Consider the following 24,011-nt stretch of genomic DNA (forward strand, 5'->3'; position numbering starts at 1 on the left):
TTAGGAGTAGTACGCATAAAACATTTCTGCTAGTAACGATTTCTAAAAAACTGCTATCATATACGAATGTTCGTGAAATGCATGCATGGTAGTCTGCATAATAGCTCTGCGAACTGAGTGCATGCCGGATATGAAAAAGCAGAAACTCAAAATGGCCAGTTAATCAAATAATTTCTGGTTCTACCGATTGGCCTCGTGCGAAGACACTATAGTTTGTCTGCGAAGCCAACGCTAGAAATTCAGGTAATGCTGGATTACTCTTACCAATGACTGACATTGTTCTCCTTTAAAGGAAAATCAAACAAAAAGGTACCATCCATTACTTTCTCTACGTTTATTGATTCCAGCCTGGTTTTTTTTTATTAGTTTCAGATATGATCAGTTTCTTTGGCGATCACTAGTGAATCATTAATCAAATCTTGGCAAACGTGTATCTAACGAATTCTAAAATTATATTTTTGAATGTTGCTTCTTGGTATTAATTCTTTAGGTTGGGAAAATAAATGGACTTGGACTAAATAGATAATCTCTATACAACAACACCTATAAAAGCTAGTTTAAATTTCATTCTCATCTAATTCTAATCCGCTTTGATTATAGCCATATGATCGATTCGATAGCTCCGAATATCTTTGCAGAAGCTGTATCCTCATCGACTATAATTAAAAAGAGGTACCGGATGTTTCCTACGTAGTGTGACTTTCAAGCAATAAATGCTGGTCGTATAACACGAAAAACACTGTTAAGCGTTTAAGCGTAACCAATATGATGGCCTGAAGGGCCAACGCTTTCGGCGAAAAACATCAGAAGTCGCTGATTCGATTATCACACATACAACTACACGACCAGTGTGAATAAAGAAAACTGTTTAACGTATCAACGACAATTGGTGTGAATTTACATACAATACGCTGTTGTCAACGGATGACACTTTTTTTTATTCTCGCCGCATAATCTAGATTAATCGTCTAGGAACAGGTGCCATCCACACATTCCCTTGCTGATTATACGTGATAAACAAACATCGTCGTCAAGCTTTTTCCATTACGCTCCCTTTGTCTTGGAAGCTCTCCATGAGTCATTCCAGAATACATAAATATCCCAACATTTCTTTACTAGAAGTACTACTTCTTCTGCTTCAGTATGACAGTATGATCTCGAAGAGCCGGAATGAACCGCGCCTCTTAAAAGCCTTCCCGTGACGGCATTCCGGTGTAGCCCATGGTTAGATGTAGATCGGTGCATTGTTACATTCGTGCCTGCTCATGTTCGCTTGCCGACTGTGTTTCATTTAACTGTTATTTAGAGAGGCGGCCCTAGGCAGCAGTTCCGTTACAGCGCAGACTTTCGTTCGATACTGTGATCTTCGTTGGTTAGCAGTGGTACGTTGTAATAGTGGTTGTAGCAGCAGCTGCACTTATGCCGTCCTAATTTGCCGAATGTTGACAACATTGGAATAACAGCGACTCATTGTTCTCGAGTGATGAGGGTGTGTGGCTGTGCCTCGACGTTGGAAACACCGCTGTGCAAATCTGCGAAGCTGTCGCCCGCCTTTCTGCAAAGTGACTGAAATTTCCTTGCGCAAGTGTTGTTCGAAGACTGATGATAGTGGCTATAGCAACGGTGTCTGTATCGATTTGGGTAAAGACGGTGCGCGAGAACCCCTGTCAGATTGGGCCCCATCTGTTGTACGTGTTCTACGACCAACAAGTGCAGTAGCTTTACGAAAATGCTTGCGATGAGCGACATGTATGGGCTATTACTCGAACAGCTGACTGACTGGCTAAGCTGGCAGAGTCGAGTACAAGAGTCAGCCTTGGGCACGGATAGGTAGACGCCTTAGGTGGTTTCTGTTCTGGCCATAGAGAAGATGATAAGGTGTTGTCGAAATAGATGTCGGTCCGATGCTTGTAAATGCCAACAAAGTAATTAGACTTCAACTGCTAATTGAGTATGGTTCAGCTCACCTTCTAATGAGTGGGCGTCTTGTGAGGGGGGCGGATCTGTTATTCTGTAAACGCTATTACGTATAAAAATAGTTGTAAAAATATATATAAAGATTTCTAAGATTCTTAACAAAAGCTTGCTAAATATTTGCTATAACACTAACATAACATATAGTTCGAAGTTATCGGAGTCCATGGGGGAAAAACTGAAATTGTTGGGTGCTCATAAAAATTGCACGCATAAGTGGAAATCAATCTATCTCAAGTTCTCGTATTATGTTCACAGAATGCAGAAAAGCATCAGGAGCCAGAGCATCGAATGGCATCTCGTAGTAATCAGGAGTGCCAATGGAAGTCGATCATTTATTTCTAACGAGAATAGTGGTGTACCCGTGCAGTTGTGTTCTGCTCATAAAATTATTTTATCGACATACGGAGGACAAAAATTGCCATTTGGCGAAACCAAAAAATTAGGTTGACCTGACGACCGATCATTCAAGACAATGGGGATACCGCTTTGTGTTCATTTTCCTGTGCTTACGCGTATGATCATGATCAAACAATAAGCCCGCGATTTAATAGAGTTTTTATAACTAATGGGTAACACTATTTTCATTTGGCTTTGAGGTATACTTGCCCCTATTGTGGTAGATATTCATAACAATTCAAAGATGTTCTGTTTAGGGTTATCAGATTAACAGAATTAGGCAATTAAACTTATATTTAATTAAACTGTAAAAAAAAGTCGAAAAATCAAAAAGGGAAAATAAAACCAATGAATCATAGACTCATTCGAAACAAGATAATTAGAAATTAAAAAAAGGTGAGTGTATGTTCTAGTTACTATTGTCTTGAAATATTAGTTCAATTGAAAACTTTGAGTAGTTGCAGTAGAAGTGAGGTAGTCTACTTCTTTGATGGCCGGCTTAATGAATTGTATTATCCTAAGCGTATTAATATGATAGCATTGGCTTTCCTATTGCCTTTTGTACTATGCGTGAAATATGGCACGGTACAATAAACGCGCAGTTGCATTTTATAAGGCAAATATTATCAAATTAAATACATAAAAATCGCTATTCACATTGCTACATGCATCTTTCCACGTCTTTGAAATACTTTGAAATACGTTATCCCCTCTTGAAATTGTTTATCATATATATTGATGCATTATGTTGCATAAACTCTGGTACCGAAAACACTTCCTTGTCATTTCGCAAAGCATTCTATGTAATGAAAGTATTTTAGTCATAATTTTTGTCCGGCTTACTTCAATGACAAATGATGAAGCGTTTGTATTATTATTACATTTTATTAATGAATTGTCGTATACGCTCAAATGTTGACATCTTCAAGACGACCAGTCGATCAAATTTATCTAGCATTAGCTAGTTCAGATATGACAGTCGCTGTGTTCGCATAAGTTATGCATAAGTTAAGCATAAGAACGGCAGTACTATTTAAAGCTATAGTGCTATAAGAAAAGTAAACAAATAACTAAACAATTTATTCAGTAGTAGCACGTTGTCATAGCTTTATCAGGTCAGGTCCAAGGTGTCATCTGAAAATTAAATCCGATCTGACATGGATATAAGTTGTATATATACTTCAGCTTTCAATGATTACCCAAAACTGGTAAGCTGTTACGACATTTGGAAAATGACCGCCCGTGCTGTTTTCATTATTTCTATATAGCACTTAATATTATCTGCGCGTTGCGATATAATGTTTAATCGATTAACAAGGATCAATATGTGACTGTTAGGTGTTAATCGTAAAATTCGGCATTGACAGCTTTGGCTAAAATACAGGAAACGGATCCATTATGTATTAACACGGCTATCCTTATTAACCCTCTTCCTCGGCATGGCTAAGTGTGATACCCTAGAAAAATTTGTGTTTACATGAGTAAACTGTCAATTTTGCACAAAAAAAGTTTTATGACTAAAAGGACGATTAGAAATAGAGCGATCTACATTGACCAGTATCTTTCATTTTTCGTGGTTATATGGGTTACGTTAATGGCCTAAATATCATCAAATTTTCAGTGCACTACTAAATAGGCAACAATTATTAACGTTATCACGATGGGCGCATGTAAGGACAAAAGAGCGTAAACCGAAACTGTGATTCACTCGATAATATTTTTGTTCTTACTTGCTTACGGGTACGTCAAACTACTATGACACAGGTTCGAATTTCTGAACCGAATTCTGTGACATTATGGGTTCCAGCCTTTTGGATACATTAAGTCGAATTTGAGCAATGATGGATGACATCTGCATCATAAAAAAGATGGTTGGAAGTCCGTAACTGACAAACCTCTAGGAAACCGATCGTTACATTGATTACATTCTCAGAAACATCCCAAACATATTTATCACAAAACTGCCAATTACTAAATATATAACGTATAAAATAAAACCTTTAACGGGCTCAAGGGCAGCTCTCTAAGTTAACGAACTCCAAACTTAGAAGATCATTTTAACCGGCTCCGAGTGTTTAAACTTGGCAGTCCATAACTACTAAACACGATGCATAATGTGGTAATCATATAAGTTTCTTTTTTTTTTAAAATTCTAAGCCTGTGTCTTTGAATAGTTGTAATAATCAGTGATAATATAATTAGTTGTATATGGTTCTGAGCCTTCTAATGTCTATTCTAAAATAAATTTTAGGGTATTAAAATAACACTTGCAACCTGTCGTGTGACATTTTTTTTTCATTTAATCGTTTTTCTTTCAAGCAAGTACCATTTGCCCTTGTAAATCTTTATAAGATATAAGGCCGTATCGACTAATCAGAACAGGAACTAATCAATCGAAGTATATGGATTTATAATTTTAATATGCGTGTAAACGATATATAAAATATAATAAAGAATCCCGTTTAAAATTAAAAAGAGACTATCCTCAAGGAATGATGAATGAACAGTCTTTGAGCGTCACAGGTGAAGAATATAATTAGGCTGTTTTTGACGCAAAAGTGTAATAGGATGTATTCCATTTGCAAACTTTAACGTCGCATAAAAGAATCATACGAGTCTCTTTGTTGTGGCATACATTCCCTTAAAGTTAGAATGATCTAAAGGTTAAGAGTATAGCTTAGCTTCCAACGTCCAAACTAATGCTTAACCAACATTCTACATAATAAACCCAGAACAACTTATATTATTATTAACAACAACACTTAACTTCATTTTTGACGTAATAAGCTCGCGTTACGACATCAACGATCAGTGACTGGATAACTTTATGGCTTTTTATGTCAAAATAATTCCACTACCGTAAACTATAGCAAAAAAATAAAGGAGATTTCGAGAGTTATATATCAGTCATACATTAATTAGGAAGCAAGGATCATTGTGCCCATGATAGGACATCATGTGCCTAGTGTCGAACCTTCACAATTTCATTACACAAGATTTTTAAGTTGTGCCAATAGGTGATAAATTATACTGAGTTTCAGATGTTCCTTTACTTCATAGTGCTCATGTGTTTCTTGGAATTTTGTCGATACTTTTTCAATATCAACGATTATTTCAATGACCTCAACAGTTGTTTTTTAAAGATTTTTCCACGACGTACTGTCTTTATTTTTTAATATTTTTTGAGAGGACTTTTTTAATGATGGTACTGTTATTGTATAAAAGCTGTTTAAAGATATTCATATGTATTATTGGTCACATAGTGCTTGCATCGATGACGGGTGAATGTTTCGAATCCTACATCTGCCATTAGGTATTCCATCAGCCGGTAGCTCCCAGCACCAAGTGAAGTGTGTCTTTACCCGAATCTAAACCTAGAACCACTACGCATCCCTAAGATTAACAGGCACACATGTTATTTCTCGGCTCGTTGCTTTGATCCCCTGAGGCCTTATTAAACACGGGTTCATGTGTGCAGGATTTCTTTGTTTGTGCAAACTAATCTAGTGTGTTCTTTTGCGTCATTCATGTGTATCTAATAATCATTACCCAAAACAACTGTAACAATCTTTATCGCGTTAGCTAATACGGGCGCCACCAAGTATTGGAAAGAAAAAAAACACGTCTCTTCTTACTCCGACCCAGATTCCACCTTTTGGTTCTATAGTTTATGGGAAACTTGTCTCTAATTTAGCTCTTAAGTTGGTATCCTGATTATCACTTGTTCAGGTTCCTAACTGTCGTAGATTACAATTCTTTTCGCACTACGCGTAAGTACACAAGCCTGTAGCCAGGAACATAAGGGCTAGGAAATTTTAGTATTTGCCAGAATGTACACGGAACTTTTGTTTTTTCTTTGAAGTCTTTGCAGACCAATTTACTTATTTCCATTCGACGATGTCCACAAAACTAAATAACCCCCATTTTAAGAAATTATGCATATCAATAGAGAAAAATGTGAAAGCATTACTCTTTTCTATACTGGACCTTTTATCGTCCCGCTCCATGCGTTGGGCATACCATCAATCTACACGGATTGGCTCTGTTTCTAAGTCGAAGATATATTTTTTTGGCTATTTTTACCTTGAAGTAGTTAAGACTGTCCTAAATTAATAAACAAACTGATCTCAAATAAAAAAAAACTGTAACATCCTTTTCATTTTAAATAGCGTCAGCCACATTACCGTAACAAATGTATTGGCTCTTACTCAAGGATATGGAAAAATTGAACATTTCATTTCTTTGAAAAACAAACTTGAAATTAATTGGACTGATTCTCGCCCAGACATCATCCGGTTTGACATACACACATGTATTTGCATTTACATATTTATAAAAATGTCTAATTGTTATAAAATTGTGCCCAATAAAAGGGAGGAGTCAAATAATGGATTTTACATTCATTAGAAGTTGCGTTTGCTATAACCAATATATATGCGTATATATAGATATTATAGCTAAAGATCGGCGTATAGCTAAAGTCCGACGTATAGTCATGATAGTTCTAAAAATCATGTAGTTGGCTTGGTGCGCATTATTGATGAGCGTCTTTTTCGGCGTTAAGGACACATGTCCTTATAAGATAATACAATTATGTGGCGGCAATCCACATTATGAGATGTTTACGTAGAATGAAAGATATTACTTACTTATCTATTCACTAAAGATTATATTCATTTTATTTAATTGCCCTATTATTTGCCGTTTCACCTTGGAAGGCGATGTACGCCTTGGTTATAAAGCTTACTCGCTCATTTGCTGCGAAAGTCAAAACAAGTACAAAAAATATACAAATCTGTTTTGAGATTTGCATGCTAAATTTTTGCTTATTTACATTTTAAACCGATTCTTATGATAAAATAAGGACGAGACTATGCTTATTGAATGACCGGTACAGAAAAAGAGCAGATTGTCGAGGCTCTCGAGACAGTACCCTGGAGAGCTTTGGATCGGTAGGTATTTACTTGCGTTGCCATGTACGAACCAAATCAATACTTGTAGTTTTAAGTGACTGACTTGGTTATCTGGTTTTATACTATAAAATTGGCCTACATTTTACATGGTAGCAATCTAAATATTCTTTTATTTAAAAAAAATAATTGGGTCGAAAATTTCGGAATATATTCACTCGTTATGGTTCTTTTTGCGATTGATCTATAGTATATTGGTATCCACAAACGATAAAACCAGTTTTAGACGTATATTGGTGAAAAAAGCTCACAAATTTTATCGGACAGATCCAAGGCATCGAGTATTATGTTAAAAGTTAAAAAAGACGTATATATATCAATCCAACAAATTTTGATTTGTTATATTTAACCTTTATTAACTTGATTCAACGACAGCCTCAGATCGCATTTTCAGCTTTGAGTGACACTTCGTTTTTGAAGCGTTAGTTCTAAAAACTTTTCTAATAGATTCATATCCACTGATCCACTGGATCGTTCGACTAAATTTGAAGTATTGGCCAAAAGATCAGTAGTCAACGTAACTATAACGATAACAAAAGTGATTATGCATCAACGAATTTGTCATACGTGATTGAATTGAGCTTGTTCATGAGAAACGTAAAAAAATTGCTGGTCACGGCTGAGGACCCTAGTACAAAACAAAAACTGTCAGTTATTTTAACTAGCTCTCAGAAGAAAACACTGAATCGTCTTAAGCCTAAGAAGCTGATATGAAATTACTGTTGTAACCTGATGCAATTCTATTTACTTTTTTCAGCCTTCACTCGTTGGTCATTATTAAGAGAAGTGGTTTGTTGTTGTCTCTGGTAGTGAAATAGTGGCTGGTAACATGCACCGCTAAATGCGTTGGTATCTTTTTTTAAGACCATTCACTCGTTCCGAATTGCTGCAAAGCGAACTGCCTTCGAATCGTAAACTGATGCAGATAATGATAATCATAATAATCATAAATCATGTATTCTCCTTATCCACCTAGCAGAAGAAGCAACGTAGATATATGTTTATTGATTTCGGTCTTGTCATGCTTACCGCTTGCTGGTCTCACGAGCTGAATGCTTTTTCATTTTTTTTGTTGTTCTTACTAATCTGGTCAAATCTCAGGTCGTCTAAGCTGAGCTGCGAGTACGAGCCAAATGCTGCAGTCGTCGTTTAAGGGTCTGAGTCATTGTTAGAGAAGTTACAGGTGCAGCAGCGGAGCGATTCTGAGTAGCTGGAACAACGGCATCAACAGCTATGTCTTTCTTCAAAATATTTGATAACCTCCGTGGGGGTAGGTTACCAAATAGGTAGAAGATATTGTCAGTCGAGTCTGATTATCATGTAAGACAACTATGTGATTGCTTGCGTTTCCTGTTTTTTCATTTTAAGTTTACGAGCTCTGAAGGTTGGTCCTTTTCCTCGGGTAACTCATTGTTTTCCTTTTCATACATCCCGCAAAGAATACAAAAGACCGTATAACTCTCGGCTGTAGTAGCCGTAAACATTTCAAAACAGTATTTATTTCGGCATTAAACAATTGCTGTATCGGGTTGTATGCCAAAAAAAAGCTTCAAGGGACATTCGCCTGTGTCATTAGCAGATAGAGCGACTGAGCACTTTAGTGTACTTTAGCACTTTGGTGTGGCTCATACATATGATCACATACGGGATATTATAAAAACGTCAGCCATGTTCAACCTTTTTGCCGATAATACGCAGTATGTTATATAAGTGGTCTAAGTACATGTATAAGGCCGTATGTAAGTGGTAAGTTTGTCACGTATTGCCTACAAAACAGCCAGCAGCGTTTAATGGTATCTATGATCTATATATGATGTTATTCTTAGTTGTGTCCTAAGTGTGTCGGTTTGATATTGTTTGATTATTGCGGCTCCTAATTCTGATCTGATTTGTATCAGTACGCATTCCGGAGGACCCCGGCCGAGTGGTCGATGTGCGACCGGATGATTACCTTAAATGTTCTGTCCTGTATCGAGAAGATGGACTTTGTCTATATGAACTGTGTCTGCCAGAAGCAAGCGCCCCCACAGAAACCCAGATGTGTTACGATATTGTGTTACTTAAAGAGCTAAATCGATCGTCGAACTCAGCGTTAAGGTAAGATATGACGCCACGTATATTCATATATTCTCTGTTTTTGTTTATTACTTTCGATTTACAAATTTATAAGAGATGGAGTTCGGAGGGTACGGAATATGCAAGAAATGAACTACGGCCCGTGGTGTTGCAACGAAAAGATTACGATGACTCGAGTTTATCAATAGTAGCAAACTGTCTTTTCCTTGTTTTTAGCGTGTTTCGATCGGGGAAACTCGATGCCACCGAACTGCAATTTACGATACTGAAAGATAAATTACCACTATTGCTACAATGCGTGCCTGACTTGTGCACGCGAGATCTAATCCAGGAGGTAGTGTCCTTGTGTCGGAGTAACCCCTCGTGGTCGTTAGCTCATATCGCCGCGCATATGGGCATGCTAGATGTCCTCAAGCATGCCAGTGTTAAAAGGTATGTTGTAATTGTGTGTTATTGTCGTGTCGCCTCGTTAATATCAGTTATATGAACGATTCTATCACTATAATTTGTCCCTCTGTTTAATCGCGATAGTGTACTAGATGTAGTTGACAAGCCTCGAATTAGCAACCCCTAGCTTCTTTCCATTAGAAATTCAATAATGCACAAAGTACGATATTTATTGATTTGGTCACAAGCTGGTTGTTGTCATTGTATCTGCGTTCAATAGGCGCCGTTGTTGCTGACAACAAGTGTCTTATCGTCTACGTATTTCTTTTTATCAAAAATGTATAGCCAAATCAATCACATGGCAGCTGAGACGGGTCAAACCCCGTTGCACATCGCGATTAAGGCTCAAAAACTTACCGCTGTTCAGATGTTAATTCACTTAGAGGCGAATGTCGAGGCAGTCGACGCCAACCACGACACTATGTATCACTGCGCTGCAATCACTACCAAAGACATTATCAAGGTACACATCCAGGTGGCATTCAATTTAAATGCTCGTATACCACAGAAAATCATTTTGAGCGTGATTATGTAAAAAGTAGTATATATTGTCAATCTAGATTAATTAACCGTACTATACGCGTACGCAGATTTTAGTAGAAGAGCTCAGAAGTAAAAAAAATCGAATAGCTTAGCAGTTTCTGCTTGAACTGACATATTCAGGCGTTGTCTGGCAAAACAGCCGTCAACCCGATGCTGATCAATCGTCGAAATAAGGAAGGCTACACTCCGCTACAGCTAGCTTGTCTAATGGATCGCGCAGATTGCGTCAAAGAGCTTCTCAAGGTTAGTTTATTATTTATTATAAAACCTCTAGGCCTTAGCAATTTATTCTGGTGGCCTTCACCCGATGAATTCTCCGCTCATATATAGATCATTCGAAAAATTATTTCATGTCGGTAATATAGTGTTGTTTACGTAGGATAACCTGCATTTAACTTTATTTTGTATAGACATATTTTATGTGGACAGAGAAAAAAACATTTCTGAAAAAATTTCATTATGTTAAATGTTTCAGTCGTCTCCACACATTGTTTTTTAGAGATCATTATCAAGCATGGAATCCGTTTTAAGCCGTAAAATTCTCTCGTAGTAAGCGTAAAATATTATTAGTCACGCATGTACGTTCTTATGGTGACAGGAAGGAGCTGATATCAACTCCGCCTCAGCTGGACATCCTAGCAAGTCTCGAGGACCGCTTAACAGTAGTTCCACTTTAGAGCTAGATAACTCCATCCCGCCGAAATGGTAAGAGCTTAGTTGACTTGTATGTCCGTAATTACCTATTTCATAATATCACTGGTTATTTACACAATGTTTATTTTTCAAGGCTTATTTTTCATTTTCGTTATTGAATTACCAAAACTATTCAATTTTCATCTCTACTATGCCCTAGCCTGGGTCGTGGCAAGGCGGAGCAGAACGCGAACAACTTCCAAGAGGAAGATATGAAACACGGGGGTACCCCGTTACATTGGGCTAAAAGCACCCCTGTAAGTATTAATCGGAACCATAACGTAATAGGTTACGTCGTGTGAACACCAGTCAAATTAGGCGACATTTTAATGGAAGTGAATTTCCACGATATTTTAGCACAATCAATAGGTCAAAAAAATTGGTAAAGGCAAGCCTATGGTTTCTAATACCATATTATAGATACTGCCCGCTATGGCTTCATCGTTTACCAAACCATTCTTGTTTTTATCATTATTTGTCAAGAAAATATCACTAAATTTTATTAAAAATTATTCTTTATATTACGCGTTTGCATAACATTTTTACAGAAGCTGAAAAACACACATTGTCCAAGACTAACAGAGTTCATTTTAATAATATTTCTGTATTGTTCGGGTTGGGAGGACACTGTAATTTTTTAGAAGGAAAAGCAGGCATTGTTTAACTCATTTCTGATATTGTAGTTATGTAATTAACTCTATTAACTCTATTCCGTGTCACTCTCGGTACTGACGTCGTCGACATCAATCATTCAGGTGCTGGAGTCGATGATAGAACACGGATGCGACCTGAATGCTCGTAATTTTCAGGACAACACAGCCTTACATATAATGGTGGCAAGGAATCGGCTTAACTGTGTGATTCTGCTATTGAGTTACGGAGCTGATGTGAATGCGATCGGTATGGATGGAGATACACCACTTCATATAGCCGTCCGGGTTGCTGCGCCCGCTGCCGAGAACTGGCTACCCATGTTTGAACAGGTAAACATATTTCATTCGGTTAGGTAATTTGGGGTAATAAAGGTTCTTTGAGATCAAATGAATGTGCTGTGCGAGTGCACCTTGTAAAGCTCTTTGTGACGACGAATTAATGTGGATGTACAATATTCCACAGTTTCTAAAAAACAAAAATGTTCGGATTCCTTTGTCCTCTCTTGGTAGGGAAGTGCTTCGAATGCCGCCTTACCTATTGTAACATAGAAGCCTTTGTGCTGACCAGCATACCGTTTCTCATTCCTCGCCTCACATCTCAGTGTATCGCTGCGGCGATATGTTGGACAAACTATCCAAGTCTACGTTGTAGCCTATGAGGCGAGCGAGTTAAAGATTCCTCTTTGGAAAATATATTTGAACACATTTGAAGTACAGAAATGAGAAACGTATGTAAAAAAAAAAAGGCAAGGTACATATTTATTTTTTTAACTGCCCTATGCCACACATAACGGAGCGAAGTAGTTACACGTAGCAGAAGCAATCATGTTACCCTAAAGCATTTTTGTGAACTGCGATTGGCTTAATTTTGCACGCGTTGGCTTGGAAGGATAAATCTCTGGCTGAAAAGCCAGCGATGGCTATTTCAAATCGCGCTATAATAATAAAGTATAACATGTTGTGCAACATACATGTTATAATTTATTAATATGTAAATGATTCAATAAGCAAGGGAAGTAATAATCACATTTTGTCACTTTGCAGACAAAGGTGAGTTCTAATTTTTTTTTCCGACAAGACGCTGTTTTGAAGTAGTGTTGTCTTTTGGCATGAGCCTTTATTTAAAATCATTTTACCGTTTAGTGTGTACATTATGACCCACATGGCCTCTTCGCTGATATGTAAAAAGACCTAATTGAGCCGTATCGATTTCGCATATAAAACTTAATGGAATTGAGCAAAAACATTCTACCTTACATTGCGAGTGGTTAATGACTTGTACGTTTTTTTTTTTTCATTATTGAAACAAAGTGATTTTTTAAACACTGACTAGCCATAGTCCTATCTGGTTTAATGATTCAGTGACTGTTTTTTTCTGTAACCAGAAGGAGTTTTGAATAGTCATCCATTGACACAAATGCGGTGCTAGTCGACGGAGGGCCCCAAGCCAATAAGTACCGTGTAGAAGTGTCATGGCGGATAATGTTATATATTATGGGAGTATTTATGTTAATTGAACAGGTCTAATCATTCCAGACCAACACCTCTTCGACAATTGTATAGGCCAATATTACCGTGATTGACAGCAGAAACAGCCGTAAATCTAAACAACAATGGCTTAACAGTTTAACCTATTATCCCAAATTATCATCTTTTATTTAGGAGGTAATAAGGAAACGCCATAATAAGCCTATGGGCTCTCATTTGTACGCAGAATTATGCAAGAGCCTTCACTGATTAGGTAGAATCACGTAAACCTACCGTGCCCCGGTTAATCTTGTCATAATTAAATTTTACGAGCTGTGAACTGGAGCGGTCCTCACTTCTCTGCAATATATAGAAGCTCTTGCCGTCAGCTGGGTTGTCAAAGCTGGTTAAATGGAGCATAAGCGAATTCACGATAATTACTTGTATTGCTAACATTCGAAGTAGTTTTACTAGAATCTACGGAATAAGCGTTCTGCGGTCGAGTTATAGATACTCAGCAGCAGTGTTTTGGCACTAAAATTGAATATATTAGTCTATTTCTATTGCTAAGTTTTGTACGTCGTACCGTCTTGCGTTTGAAATTCACAATTCAACATTTGGGTGAGTTCTGTCTCGGAGTTAGATGTCGTGCATGTGTAAACAAAATTAACGTCCTGTTTCAATATCTATAACTCATGGCCCACCTTGCACCGATATGCATCACGCTATTCAAAGCAATTACTCTGTTCAAATTATTCTGACTGCCAAAATGATTGTACTGCTATATTCCCTTTTACCGCTAAAGAACAGGGTAGACGAACAGATTCGACTGCTCGCTCGATGGTTACCCTGTGGGACCGCTCCTGACTGTTTCCCTGATACAGCTAACTCTAGACCTTTCAATACTATTTTAACACCACAATCAACATCTTTTGTGTTCTGGTAATACACCGGGTACTCATCATCTTACAAACTTAAATTTGAAAACCTTTAAGGTTTCTTCACCTGGACGCAAGAAGCCCTTGCAAGAGCTCGCCGCCCTGTTGGACTTCGTGAGTAGAATGACCTTTTCATTAAGTCGATTTCTTCTGCAAACCCTTTCACGTCCCCGTATGTTCGGTGAAATATAATTGTTGTGGCGCCGATTTATAATTTTTACAGCCAGATAACCAAGTGTTGTAGGAGCTTACTATGCTCGGAGTGGCTCAGTTATTTATTTGCTAGCTCTCTGATCGACTGACTTGAAATGGAAGTCCCCTACGAGAATGGCAATGTCTATTCTCTAAACGGTTCCTCGATTATTTAAAAAAAAAAATAGTCTTAATGCCTTTAATTTCATTTTGCAGAAAATATTAGCAAACAATTGGTTAAACGCACGTGTAAATACCGCCATTAATCGATCTTTCTGTTAGGCTATGAGATTAGGACAGCATCGAATGCCTTTTAGGACTGAATCAGAGTAACTGCACTAAGTAACCGAAATTATGAAAAAGGCTAGTCACATCAGAATGTATTTCTATTTATTAACTATATTTAGCCTAAGAAAGTGGTTATGGTTAGTGACCGCACCCATTGCACGAAACGGTTATAGGTTTATGCAAATATTCACTCTGTTATACTACTGAGTAGCCATGAATGATAGGTTCTGATGAATGATGTTAAGTTTGGTTGATTAAACCGATAAACTTTGAAATATATTATTACTACTAGTGCTTTCGTTATCCAATGGCTCATTTAATGCATTCTTGTCTTTTTGTATGGAACAGCTGCACATGTGCGAGCAGAGTATAAGCCCCTATGAGCCATTGTACTATCTCACGGGCATATTTATTTTTTTATTTCTTAGTTTGAAATTACGCAGGATAATTGCTGTTTTTTTTTTGTCTTGATCTTTTAACCTCACCATCCGATTAAGGCAAACGGTTTCTTCTATGCTTTATTAGCAACAGAGCGGTACAAGTAAACGTGGCATATGTGTATCCGTAAGTTTGCTCTATGTCCTGTTGGAAAAATTTTAGCAAGTCTAACATTAGTTAATACATATCGTTAACATTTAGCGAATAAAAGTTTATACATATTTTTAATGGCCACCGACGCTTAGTCTGTAAACAACTATACTTCACCAGACTTACACCTGGCTTTGCTAACGACTCATTTGTGCTAAAAATCACTTAGCAGAGGCTTTTTTTTTGTCCGTTTCCCAAAAGTAACTGCTCTGTTGGTGTTGTACTTTTAAAAGTATATATTACTTTTTTTTCAAATCACCTGTTCTAGGCATGGCCAACAAAATAGTTGAACCAATTCCACCCTAGAAAAATTACAGGTCGCGTTTTTGCTGCAGTATAATTAAACACTGGACACTTACGAAACAGCTTACAAAATAAAAACTAAATTCAACAAAACAACACATGTTAATTCTGTATTATAATATATAAATAATACAACCCATTATCATTATAGCAGCTCGTCTATTTGCTTCAAATTGATTGATGTACGAGATGACGTGTGATCTTAATGGCAAATCGGATTGAATTTAACTGCCTCTCCAATAAATTCGTAAACTCGTTTGCTCATTTGTGTGTGCGCTTGCAGAGCCCCTTGGCCAAGATCAGTTGTGCTTTGGGGTACACGTTGGTGATGCGGTGATCTTGGTTTATGTGTACGCCTTTATATCACTATGTACATTTCGTGTATACGGACATATCGTAATATGCTAAATGCTCATCGCAAAATATTTATCGCTTTTTATGTGCTCGATGGAGCGGTACGATCAATGAGTATGTGTGCTGTTTGTCTGGCTTTTTTGTTGCAAATACTTTCTACTTATGCTTAAATTATGACTGGCTATTGTGACCCATTTGTCAGGGAGATGTATCGGTTCTTCAAGCCCTTATCGTGTTCGGGGCTGACGTAAACGCGCTAAATAACAAAGGTGAAACGGCCCGACATTTAGCAGCCGCTTCGCGAGCAATGAAACGAGATCTTGTGCTTTATACCGTACACGCAGTGGGCGGTTCTCGATGCAGCGATGATGTGCCTAATTGCCGAGACGGATGTTCGTCTTTTGGCTGCTTTGACGGTATCGCACCGGACAAGCCCAATTTCTTCAAATCAGCTAAGTGTGAGTAACTTGTCTTTTTTTCTTTTTTTCTTTTTTTTTTTATCAAAATGGATGAACATGTCACAGCTTAAAGGCTATGAAAGGACGGTGTACAATTTCCGATTCTGCTAACACCCCGTTACAGTATTCGACAGCCTACTTGGTGAGTTAATTGTTAAAGAAGCCTTGGAGAGTCTAGAAACAGTGCAAGAGAGCGATCAACGACGCGGTCGCCAGTGTCGGGCATTGGCTTTAGACGGGGGCGGTATCCGTGGATTAGTGATTATCCGAATGATGATGTCCCTTGAAAAGGTTGTTGGTCGACCGCTCGTGCAATGCTTTGACTGGATCGCGGGTACCAGCACCGGTGGCATCCTCGCATTATGTCTTGCTAGTGGTAAGTGTAGCGAACTGGCAAATCGTTTGTACTCAACTATAACATCAATATTTAACGAATAACTTCTATTCAATTATGGCTATGTCCACTGTTCGGTCACATTAAACGTCTAAAACAGTTGTTTTTCGCCAGAGTTTACTAAACTTATTGTATGTGGTATTTTCTGTTGTAGGTAAGACTACATCACAATGCTTCAAGTTGTACTTTCGGCTGAAAGATAAAATATTCGTGGGTAACCGGCCGCATGATTCAGATGCACTAGAAAAACTTCTTAAGCAGGAATTGTCCGAAAATCTGCGTATGAGCGATATTTCTTACCCCAGGTAACCGCTCTATATAAGACAAAAATCTTAAAAGTTAATGATAAGGACTTTTTGTTCAAACAGCATATCCCATCAATTTCTACATAAAATCGTAATTCCCATTCACTCCATAGTAGGAGCATTTTGAGATGATTCAACAGCGCGCTTCAATTGCTGCTGCATTTTTTCTTTCTCTTGTGATGCAGGATTGCAATTACGGCGGTGGCTGCTGAGCGTCACCCAGCTAAGTTATATCTGTTTCGAAACTATAAGGCTCCCCGTCAAATTGTGGCTGAAAGCGGTCCAGGCGGATGTGTAGTTGGGGATTATGAACCTGATCCCGATCCGTCGGAACTTGTCTGGAACGTAGCCCGTGCCACAGGAGCTGCGCCAACATATTTTAGCCCGTACAAGCAGTACCTCGACGGAGGATTGATTTCCAACAACCCTACCCTCGATCTTCTCACGGAAATCACAGAATACAACGCCGTGCAAAGGGTAGGGAAGACCTAACACGATATCCCGGAAAATGCGTTGAAGTGTTATTGCATCATAGCCAAGTCCTCTAAAATTCTTTCACGTTTTCAAATGCACTATTTCAAAGACAAACAGTCTTGCTGCTTACCTTTACGCACTCTTTACGCTCTATGTGCGTTGTTTGCAGGCCATAGAAGCGGACAGTGAAGTGGCCAATTTGACAGTAATGGTCTCACTGGGTACCGGTAAACCTCCCGTATTACCTACCTCAACAGTGGATTGCTTGCAGACCTCCACGGGTCTACTGGGAACTGCCAGAATGGCGTACGGCCTTCAGAAGCTGTTCCAGTTAGTTGTCGACCAGGCTACTCAGACGGGCGGTCGTGTGGTGGAACGGGCTCAGGCGTGGTGCCATGGAATACGAGTACCCTATTTCCGACTAAATCCTGAAACGTCGGAAGAAGTCGGACTCAATGAGACCGACAACAAAGTATTGGTAAAGCTGCTCTGGGAATCGATGGTGTACATGCGGAATCGCCGCAAAGAGCTCGCACAGCTGGCTCGTCTCCTTAAGCCATGTAACGACTCGCCATCTCTTCTATTACGTTCGGAATCTCCAGGACCGCCCATCGATTAGAAACGATACTGAAAATTTGGGACAAATAAAGACCACAAAGTCACGACAAAGTAGCACTTTTGCGGCGAAGTACCGAATAATGTTTTATTTGGCGGAATCAAACGATAGATTTGAGGTTGGTTACTCATCGTACCGTGCATCATGCGTTCATTATTGAAGATCTTAGAAACCTTAGTCATCTACTCTAAAAAGGTAAAAAGTTTGGAAGACAGTAGCCGTAAGATCGATGTGTTGCTCATTATTATGAAGTAGAAATTACTCAGAACATTCTTTGTAAACATATTACAGGTTGCTGATTCATAATATTTCATATTTAAACGGTTCTGGATACTGTCGAGCGCCCTGATAAACCCTGACCGCTTTGCGATGCCTTCACTTTTATTCAATCAACGTTATTTAACTGATTAGCAGCATCTCGTTCGAAATCAACACAAGCAGGGGCATCTGTAAGTTTAATACTAAACTTTGCATTAGCGTTTATTTGGCCATTCACATTTTTTCATTAGAAGGTAACGTATTCAGATGGTAACTTTGCTAAATCATTACAAAAAAAAAGAACTGGTTGTTTTCATTAGGCGCAGTTGATATAAATATATTAGAAGTATTTATAGGTTTAGGGTTAGGTAAAACAACATATAGATCCGGAAGTTTGACGTAAAAAACGGCACATTCGAGCGACCGGTGAAATGTTGACAGTCTCATAAATGAATATTTATCGCTTTATACAATATGTGGCAGATTCAGTCGGAAGAACTGCGCTGAAGTAGAAATTAGTAACAGATATTGAAATACGTAAGAAACTTCAAGGGCAACGAATGCTAGTCGAGCCGTCAAATATTAATACGCTGCGGCAAAATAACGATTTCGAAAAGTTTTCATATTTTCTTATCTTGAATGTCCTTAGTGTTAACGTTAGCTAAACACTCGATTTGTATCTAGTGGACCCTATCGCTTGCTTCGCATGAACAGTAAAAGGTATATGTGCGTTGAGGAAACATCCTACACGTTAGTTCTGATGACGAGAAGCAAGCTTCGGTAAAATGTGCGAAATATAAGTGATATATTGATCATAATTATTATTAGAAAATCATCTATAAGTGGTGAAAATGTACTACCGTATTTATTAGCTAGGAACTGGGCTACAAGCAGTGGCTGTCGTATAGTGATGGGTAGAAAAATATAACTAGCGGATAAGGTCTATAAAAATAGTTATATGAACAATCTAGTGTTTTTGTTATATGATGTATTTTCTTTCGAATTTAGTGGGATCATTGTTACTATTGTTGTTATTTTTGTGGTAATGCTTGGTTGTACATAGTGTCCTTTAATCGCGAAGGCCAACCGTTAATCAAAGAATACCAAATATACAGTTTATATAGTCAAACATACAACGATGCAAATGCAAAATCCTAATCGCGATAATTATGATGAATATAATTATGTCGTCAATAATAAGTATAATGAAGCATTCTGTGAGTGACAACATTCTATGTTTAGTCCAGTACCGATTCAACCTATCAAAAAAGTGAACGGATTTTAGGTCGGAACGGATGGCTGAGCCTAGGTTGTTGTATGATGGCATACGAAATCAGTTCGAGTTGTGTTGGCCGCAAATGACATTAAAGAGGTTAAAGCTATTAACAAAACATGTATTTAGTACGTAAAAATACGTCTAGTTCCATAGGCAAGCAGTTTGCCTATTAGACGATCACGTACTATTCGAAACGAACAACAATCTTATTAACTCTATTCATCGGAAGTGTTGTCCATATTTAGCGGGCTGACGCATATGACACGGTGCGAAGGACAAAATCGTACTTTGAAATCGCTAATACTATTTCTCGTTATGAAAAACGGTGTAGTTTGGTGATGTATGCAGTGTATTCTTACTAAACGATAGGAGTGCAGCTAATAAAGATCAGAGCTACAGCCCTGATGTATAAGGCAACGTGGTGCCTCCTTTTACGAACCTCTTTCGGTGGCCTATTCCTTTTTTACCCTATATGCCTCATATGGTGTACCCATCTGTATCTGCGTACAAGTATTTGTGGCGAAATTGGCATTCTCACTGGGGCAAAGATCGCCAAGGCTGATAACAAGACAAAGAAAGTCTCCCGTTCAATTCGCAGCCTTTACTTTTGAGGAAAGAAAAGGATTTCGAAGTGGTATCTGTCACAAGGACGAGCATAAAAATACGAAAAACGGCCCTATATCTGTACTCTTACATATGTCTACTGGGTCGAATACAAGATAATCGGATATGCAGGGTGTTTAAAAGCGAGAAGTCGTATCTTTGGAAGTATGAGAGAGCTCAATAAACGTGTTGATTATTTAACGTGTTAGTACTAATCACTTGTAATTAACTGATAATTAAAGCCATTAACGGATATTACCAAAAAAAATTAAATTTACTCATATACAACCTCATTTTCATGTTTTTTAATGAAGCTATTTTCTTCACACTATTGCATACTACCCTAAGTGGTACCTGCTAAGTCATTATTTTCGTAGGTTTTTGCTTTTAGCTCTAAGATGAACATCGTATGATATCGCTAGTAGAAACGCTTCGTTTTTTAAGCCTTGTCACCTCCCTCAGAAATCGACGTCAAGCTCTAAATTACACGATATAATGACAATAAAAATATACAACTATCTGAGATGTTTGGAACATCACGGGTGTACTTGATTTGATTCGAAAAATAGATACACACACACGTTATAAAAAGCAAAAATATAAACAGTCGGGTCGAATAATAAGATCAGTACGCCGTCACTGTTTTTCTACTACTTAACAGAGATCAAGCAAAACGCCTTAGATTGAACAAGCTATGCCTACTCACGTTCGAGATGCGTGCGAGAGGCCCAACGAAACCATTAATAGCTATCGCAAGACGTCACACCTATAATGTCCTACTACAAAAGGCTGGTAACACTGTGGTCTCAGCGAGGCTATTTGTTCCATTCATCCTCACCCATATATGCAGCGTGTGTGCGAACTTACACTGAAAATTTATCCAGATAGTCTAGGCTCGATATTCTCGCCTATTATATCTGGGAATACGTAAGGTGATCTAGGTAGGACACTGGGCATAGCCATATTTCATCTCGTGCTGGGGACCAGCCATTCGAGGTAACAATTAACTATAGTACAACACTTGAAATGCCAACATTTTCTTCTATGCATTTACTAATGGAATTCCCCAGCACCTGAACACATCATGACATGTATTACACATCTTTTCAAATATAGTAGTATTTTCAGGCAGGGAAGTACTATAAAAAAAATTCCGAAAATATAAGTGCGTTAGGCTGTTTTATACGTTACGGATAGGCTGTTTTTCCCGTTCGTCTAGCAGTGATTCTGGGTGAATAGCGCACAGCGCTTCGGAAGGACAATGGCTGACCAGATAACATACACTCAATCATGGCCTTTAGTCCCTGTGCATTGTATTGAAGATGCATAGTTGCTTTTTTTAGTCGAACTTCACATTATAATTTTCTTAATAAATTACATCTTATTATCACTGTCTTAACTACAAGTATATTGTATCATTCACATAATCAGGCTGTAGAAAAACATTTATTGTACGTCATAATAGTTCTCTGAACTATTACGTGTCAATATATTGTCGGCCAATTGAAACCTACAAAGCGTTGTCAATACGGAATTAGATCTTTGGAGAAGTTTTAATTTGTTGTGGGCAAAATTTGCCTTCCAGACAAAATTTCTCCAAAATATGCAATTTTCGCCACATTGTGGTTTCAGTCCTAGCTCTCAGCGTTTCCGCCGTACTTGCAACCCAATGGGAGCAATGTTTCTCCATTATTCGACTAGTCCATTCAGTAGACATACTCGTTTATTCAATACGCTGTTCTGTAAAACAGCGAGTCTAAAATGATTTACTAGTTATTGAAATTTACTTATATATTAGTAGAGTGTCCGGCTGTGTAGGTACGAGTAGTTCGACCAACCTCCAGCGCAGGTATTGTTGAGTACCCGCATATCTACGTGCTGCTGAATCATTGTTAGGACGATTTCTTTCCCTCTGGATTAATGTCAGGTGTTCAAAAACGCCAATTAACCATTCATTTAGCTCCGTAATCGTCGAGAATCGCGTCACGAAGACTGATGGCGTTTTGTTCACCTCAGCCTCCGCCATCATCTCGGCCGCTGCTGGGCGCACTTTCTGGTCTACCGCCGAAAACAGGTTCGTATCTGCACGTGAATCCAATTAGACGCTCCAATTGTAAAACATAAACTGCTGGCAGAAAAAACTATCGCTGTCAGAAAATCATCTACGCGTAAAAAATATTTAAATACGATAAGGAAAACTTCCTGGAGGGGCAATCGTTAGCCCAATAGTTGAACTAACTAAATTTGGCCATCTCTCAAGACCATAGGTAGTGTAAATGTTGTACGAATCGCATTGTTCACCTTTCGAATAAGCACCTCCAACTACAGGACAATACCGCAGTCGTGCGTTTACGGCATGCTAGCAGGTGTACCACGATATCGATGAGTTTACACCTGTACCCTGTCACTATCTCTAATCGTCATTGAAGTTTTGATTTACTTCTAGCAGTATTTTTAACTTACTATCCCACCTGAAGTAGTTAACACAAACTGAACGGACATATCGTCTTTGTAGATTCTGTTTTTCATTAATACACGACAGTGTGATCTGAGATCTGCATATATTAAGCATTGAAAAAATTTTGCCATCAATCAAAAGAAAGTTTGTCCCTAGTGTTATGTTATACAACCGCGTGCTCATGCAAATATTCTCAATATTTGCTCAGGCAGTGGAGAGAAAGACTAGATATTTTATTACTAAGCATTATTTCAAACGGCGATTAAGAGAACTGAATAAGTTGAACCTTCCTTCGGAACTGGCTGCAGAAAAGCTCATATCAGCAAAATGAGCAAGAATTTTGGCTCCTACTGAATCGAGACGTTCACATGAGCAGCAACGACTCTACTTCGCGATATCATATCCAGTTACGAGAAAAATAAACGACGACGTATATTGATTGACGTGTATATTATATAAAGTACGTATGATTGTACACTAGCTATAAGGCTCCTTCGTGTCGAGTGAAGAAATTTGGTTCATACATGAAACTTTCAGAAATTGCTTGATAAACATTTACGGCCTCACACCTACTTTTCTTTTCATGATTCACAAAATTAGTAGAAAATAAACTTCCTGAACCCAACAACAATCATTCTGACTCAAGGGTTTTACTCCTCTAGTTCTCTGCGCCGCACGTTTTCGGGTTACGGTGTAAATACAACCTCCCTTATGCGTATAACTTTTGACACTGTTCTATAAAAGGCGAGATATTAGGCAGTTTCAGAAAGGTTTCTTCACTTTCTTAACTGCATTACAACCTAACCACGTTTTCCAATGATGAGCTAAAACTTGTCGGTCCATGGCTGCGCGCAATTATTCAAAGGAAAAAAAGTTGATTTTTTAAATGTTGCTAACTTATTGTAAATGGCTCTCCTTTGCTTTTTACTATTTGGGCGGCATATTTAATAATAGTAGCTAACATTATTTTTAATACTTATATACATTATGAGTAGTCAAAGCTTATGGATACGCTTACCCCTTTTGAGTTGCAATTGCATAAACAGCTAACGCTTGCTTGTCGGGCGCTGACTGATTCCTTACGCTTGCCGATTTCTTAACAAATAACAACATCGGTCGACTTTATCTCATGATACAGATATTCACAATTGTCCTGTCCCTCTCCCTCTCCCCATGATGGTTTAGCGTGGCTAATAATGTTCTCTTACCCCGTGCTTAAGCCAGCGCCGTTATGGAACGCCTTCAGTCGGTGATAGCATTTCGTTCGGAGCTCAAGTCTTCGCT

General features: G+C 38.2%; 1 protein-coding gene and 1 long non-coding RNA gene across 7 annotated transcripts; one reads left to right on the forward strand and one right to left on the reverse strand.

The window, feature by feature from the left end:
• The first annotated feature begins 44 nt into the window (after window positions 1–44).
• Window positions 45–20,470, forward strand: LOC111246182 (85/88 kDa calcium-independent phospholipase A2-like). 6 transcript variants are annotated; one of them, XR_015322665.1, is made up of 16 exons: window positions 1,169–1,688; window positions 8,445–8,613; window positions 9,242–9,440; window positions 9,636–9,851; window positions 10,152–10,329; window positions 10,530–10,652; window positions 11,008–11,114; window positions 11,263–11,359; window positions 11,858–12,085; window positions 14,218–14,274; window positions 16,088–16,343; window positions 16,468–16,719; window positions 16,892–17,042; window positions 17,228–17,519; window positions 17,686–18,327; window positions 18,424–20,470. XR_015322665.1 is itself a non-coding variant. In XM_086982221.1 (15 exons), exons 2-15 carry the CDS (start codon window positions 8,577–8,579, stop codon window positions 18,133–18,135), a joined length of 2,643 nt encoding a protein of 880 aa, XP_086838347.1. In that variant the 5' UTR covers window positions 45–243; window positions 8,445–8,576; the 3' UTR covers window positions 18,136–20,470. The 6 variants fall into 6 exon arrangements, 5 of the variants coding, with proteins under 5 accessions (XP_086838347.1, XP_086838346.1, XP_086838349.1 ...); XM_086982221.1 differs by lacking the exon at window positions 1,169–1,688 and adding an exon at window positions 45–243 and having other exon boundaries at window positions 17,686–20,470; XM_086982220.1 differs by having other exon boundaries at window positions 17,686–20,470.
• On the reverse strand, window positions 20,280–23,967 carry LOC147756888 (uncharacterized). Its single transcript, XR_015322692.1, has 2 exons — window positions 23,746–23,967; window positions 20,280–22,351 (listed from the first exon to the last, which is right to left on the reverse strand). It is a non-coding gene; the product is annotated as an uncharacterized LOC147756888 (long non-coding RNA).
• Window positions 23,968–24,011: the final 44 nt, after the last annotated feature.

The sequence above is a fragment of the Varroa destructor genome, unplaced genomic scaffold (genome assembly GCF_002443255.2).
Source record: "Varroa destructor unplaced genomic scaffold, Vdes_3.0 BEIS01000003.1, whole genome shotgun sequence".
Classification (NCBI taxonomy): domain Eukaryota; kingdom Metazoa; phylum Arthropoda; class Arachnida; order Mesostigmata; family Varroidae; genus Varroa; species Varroa destructor.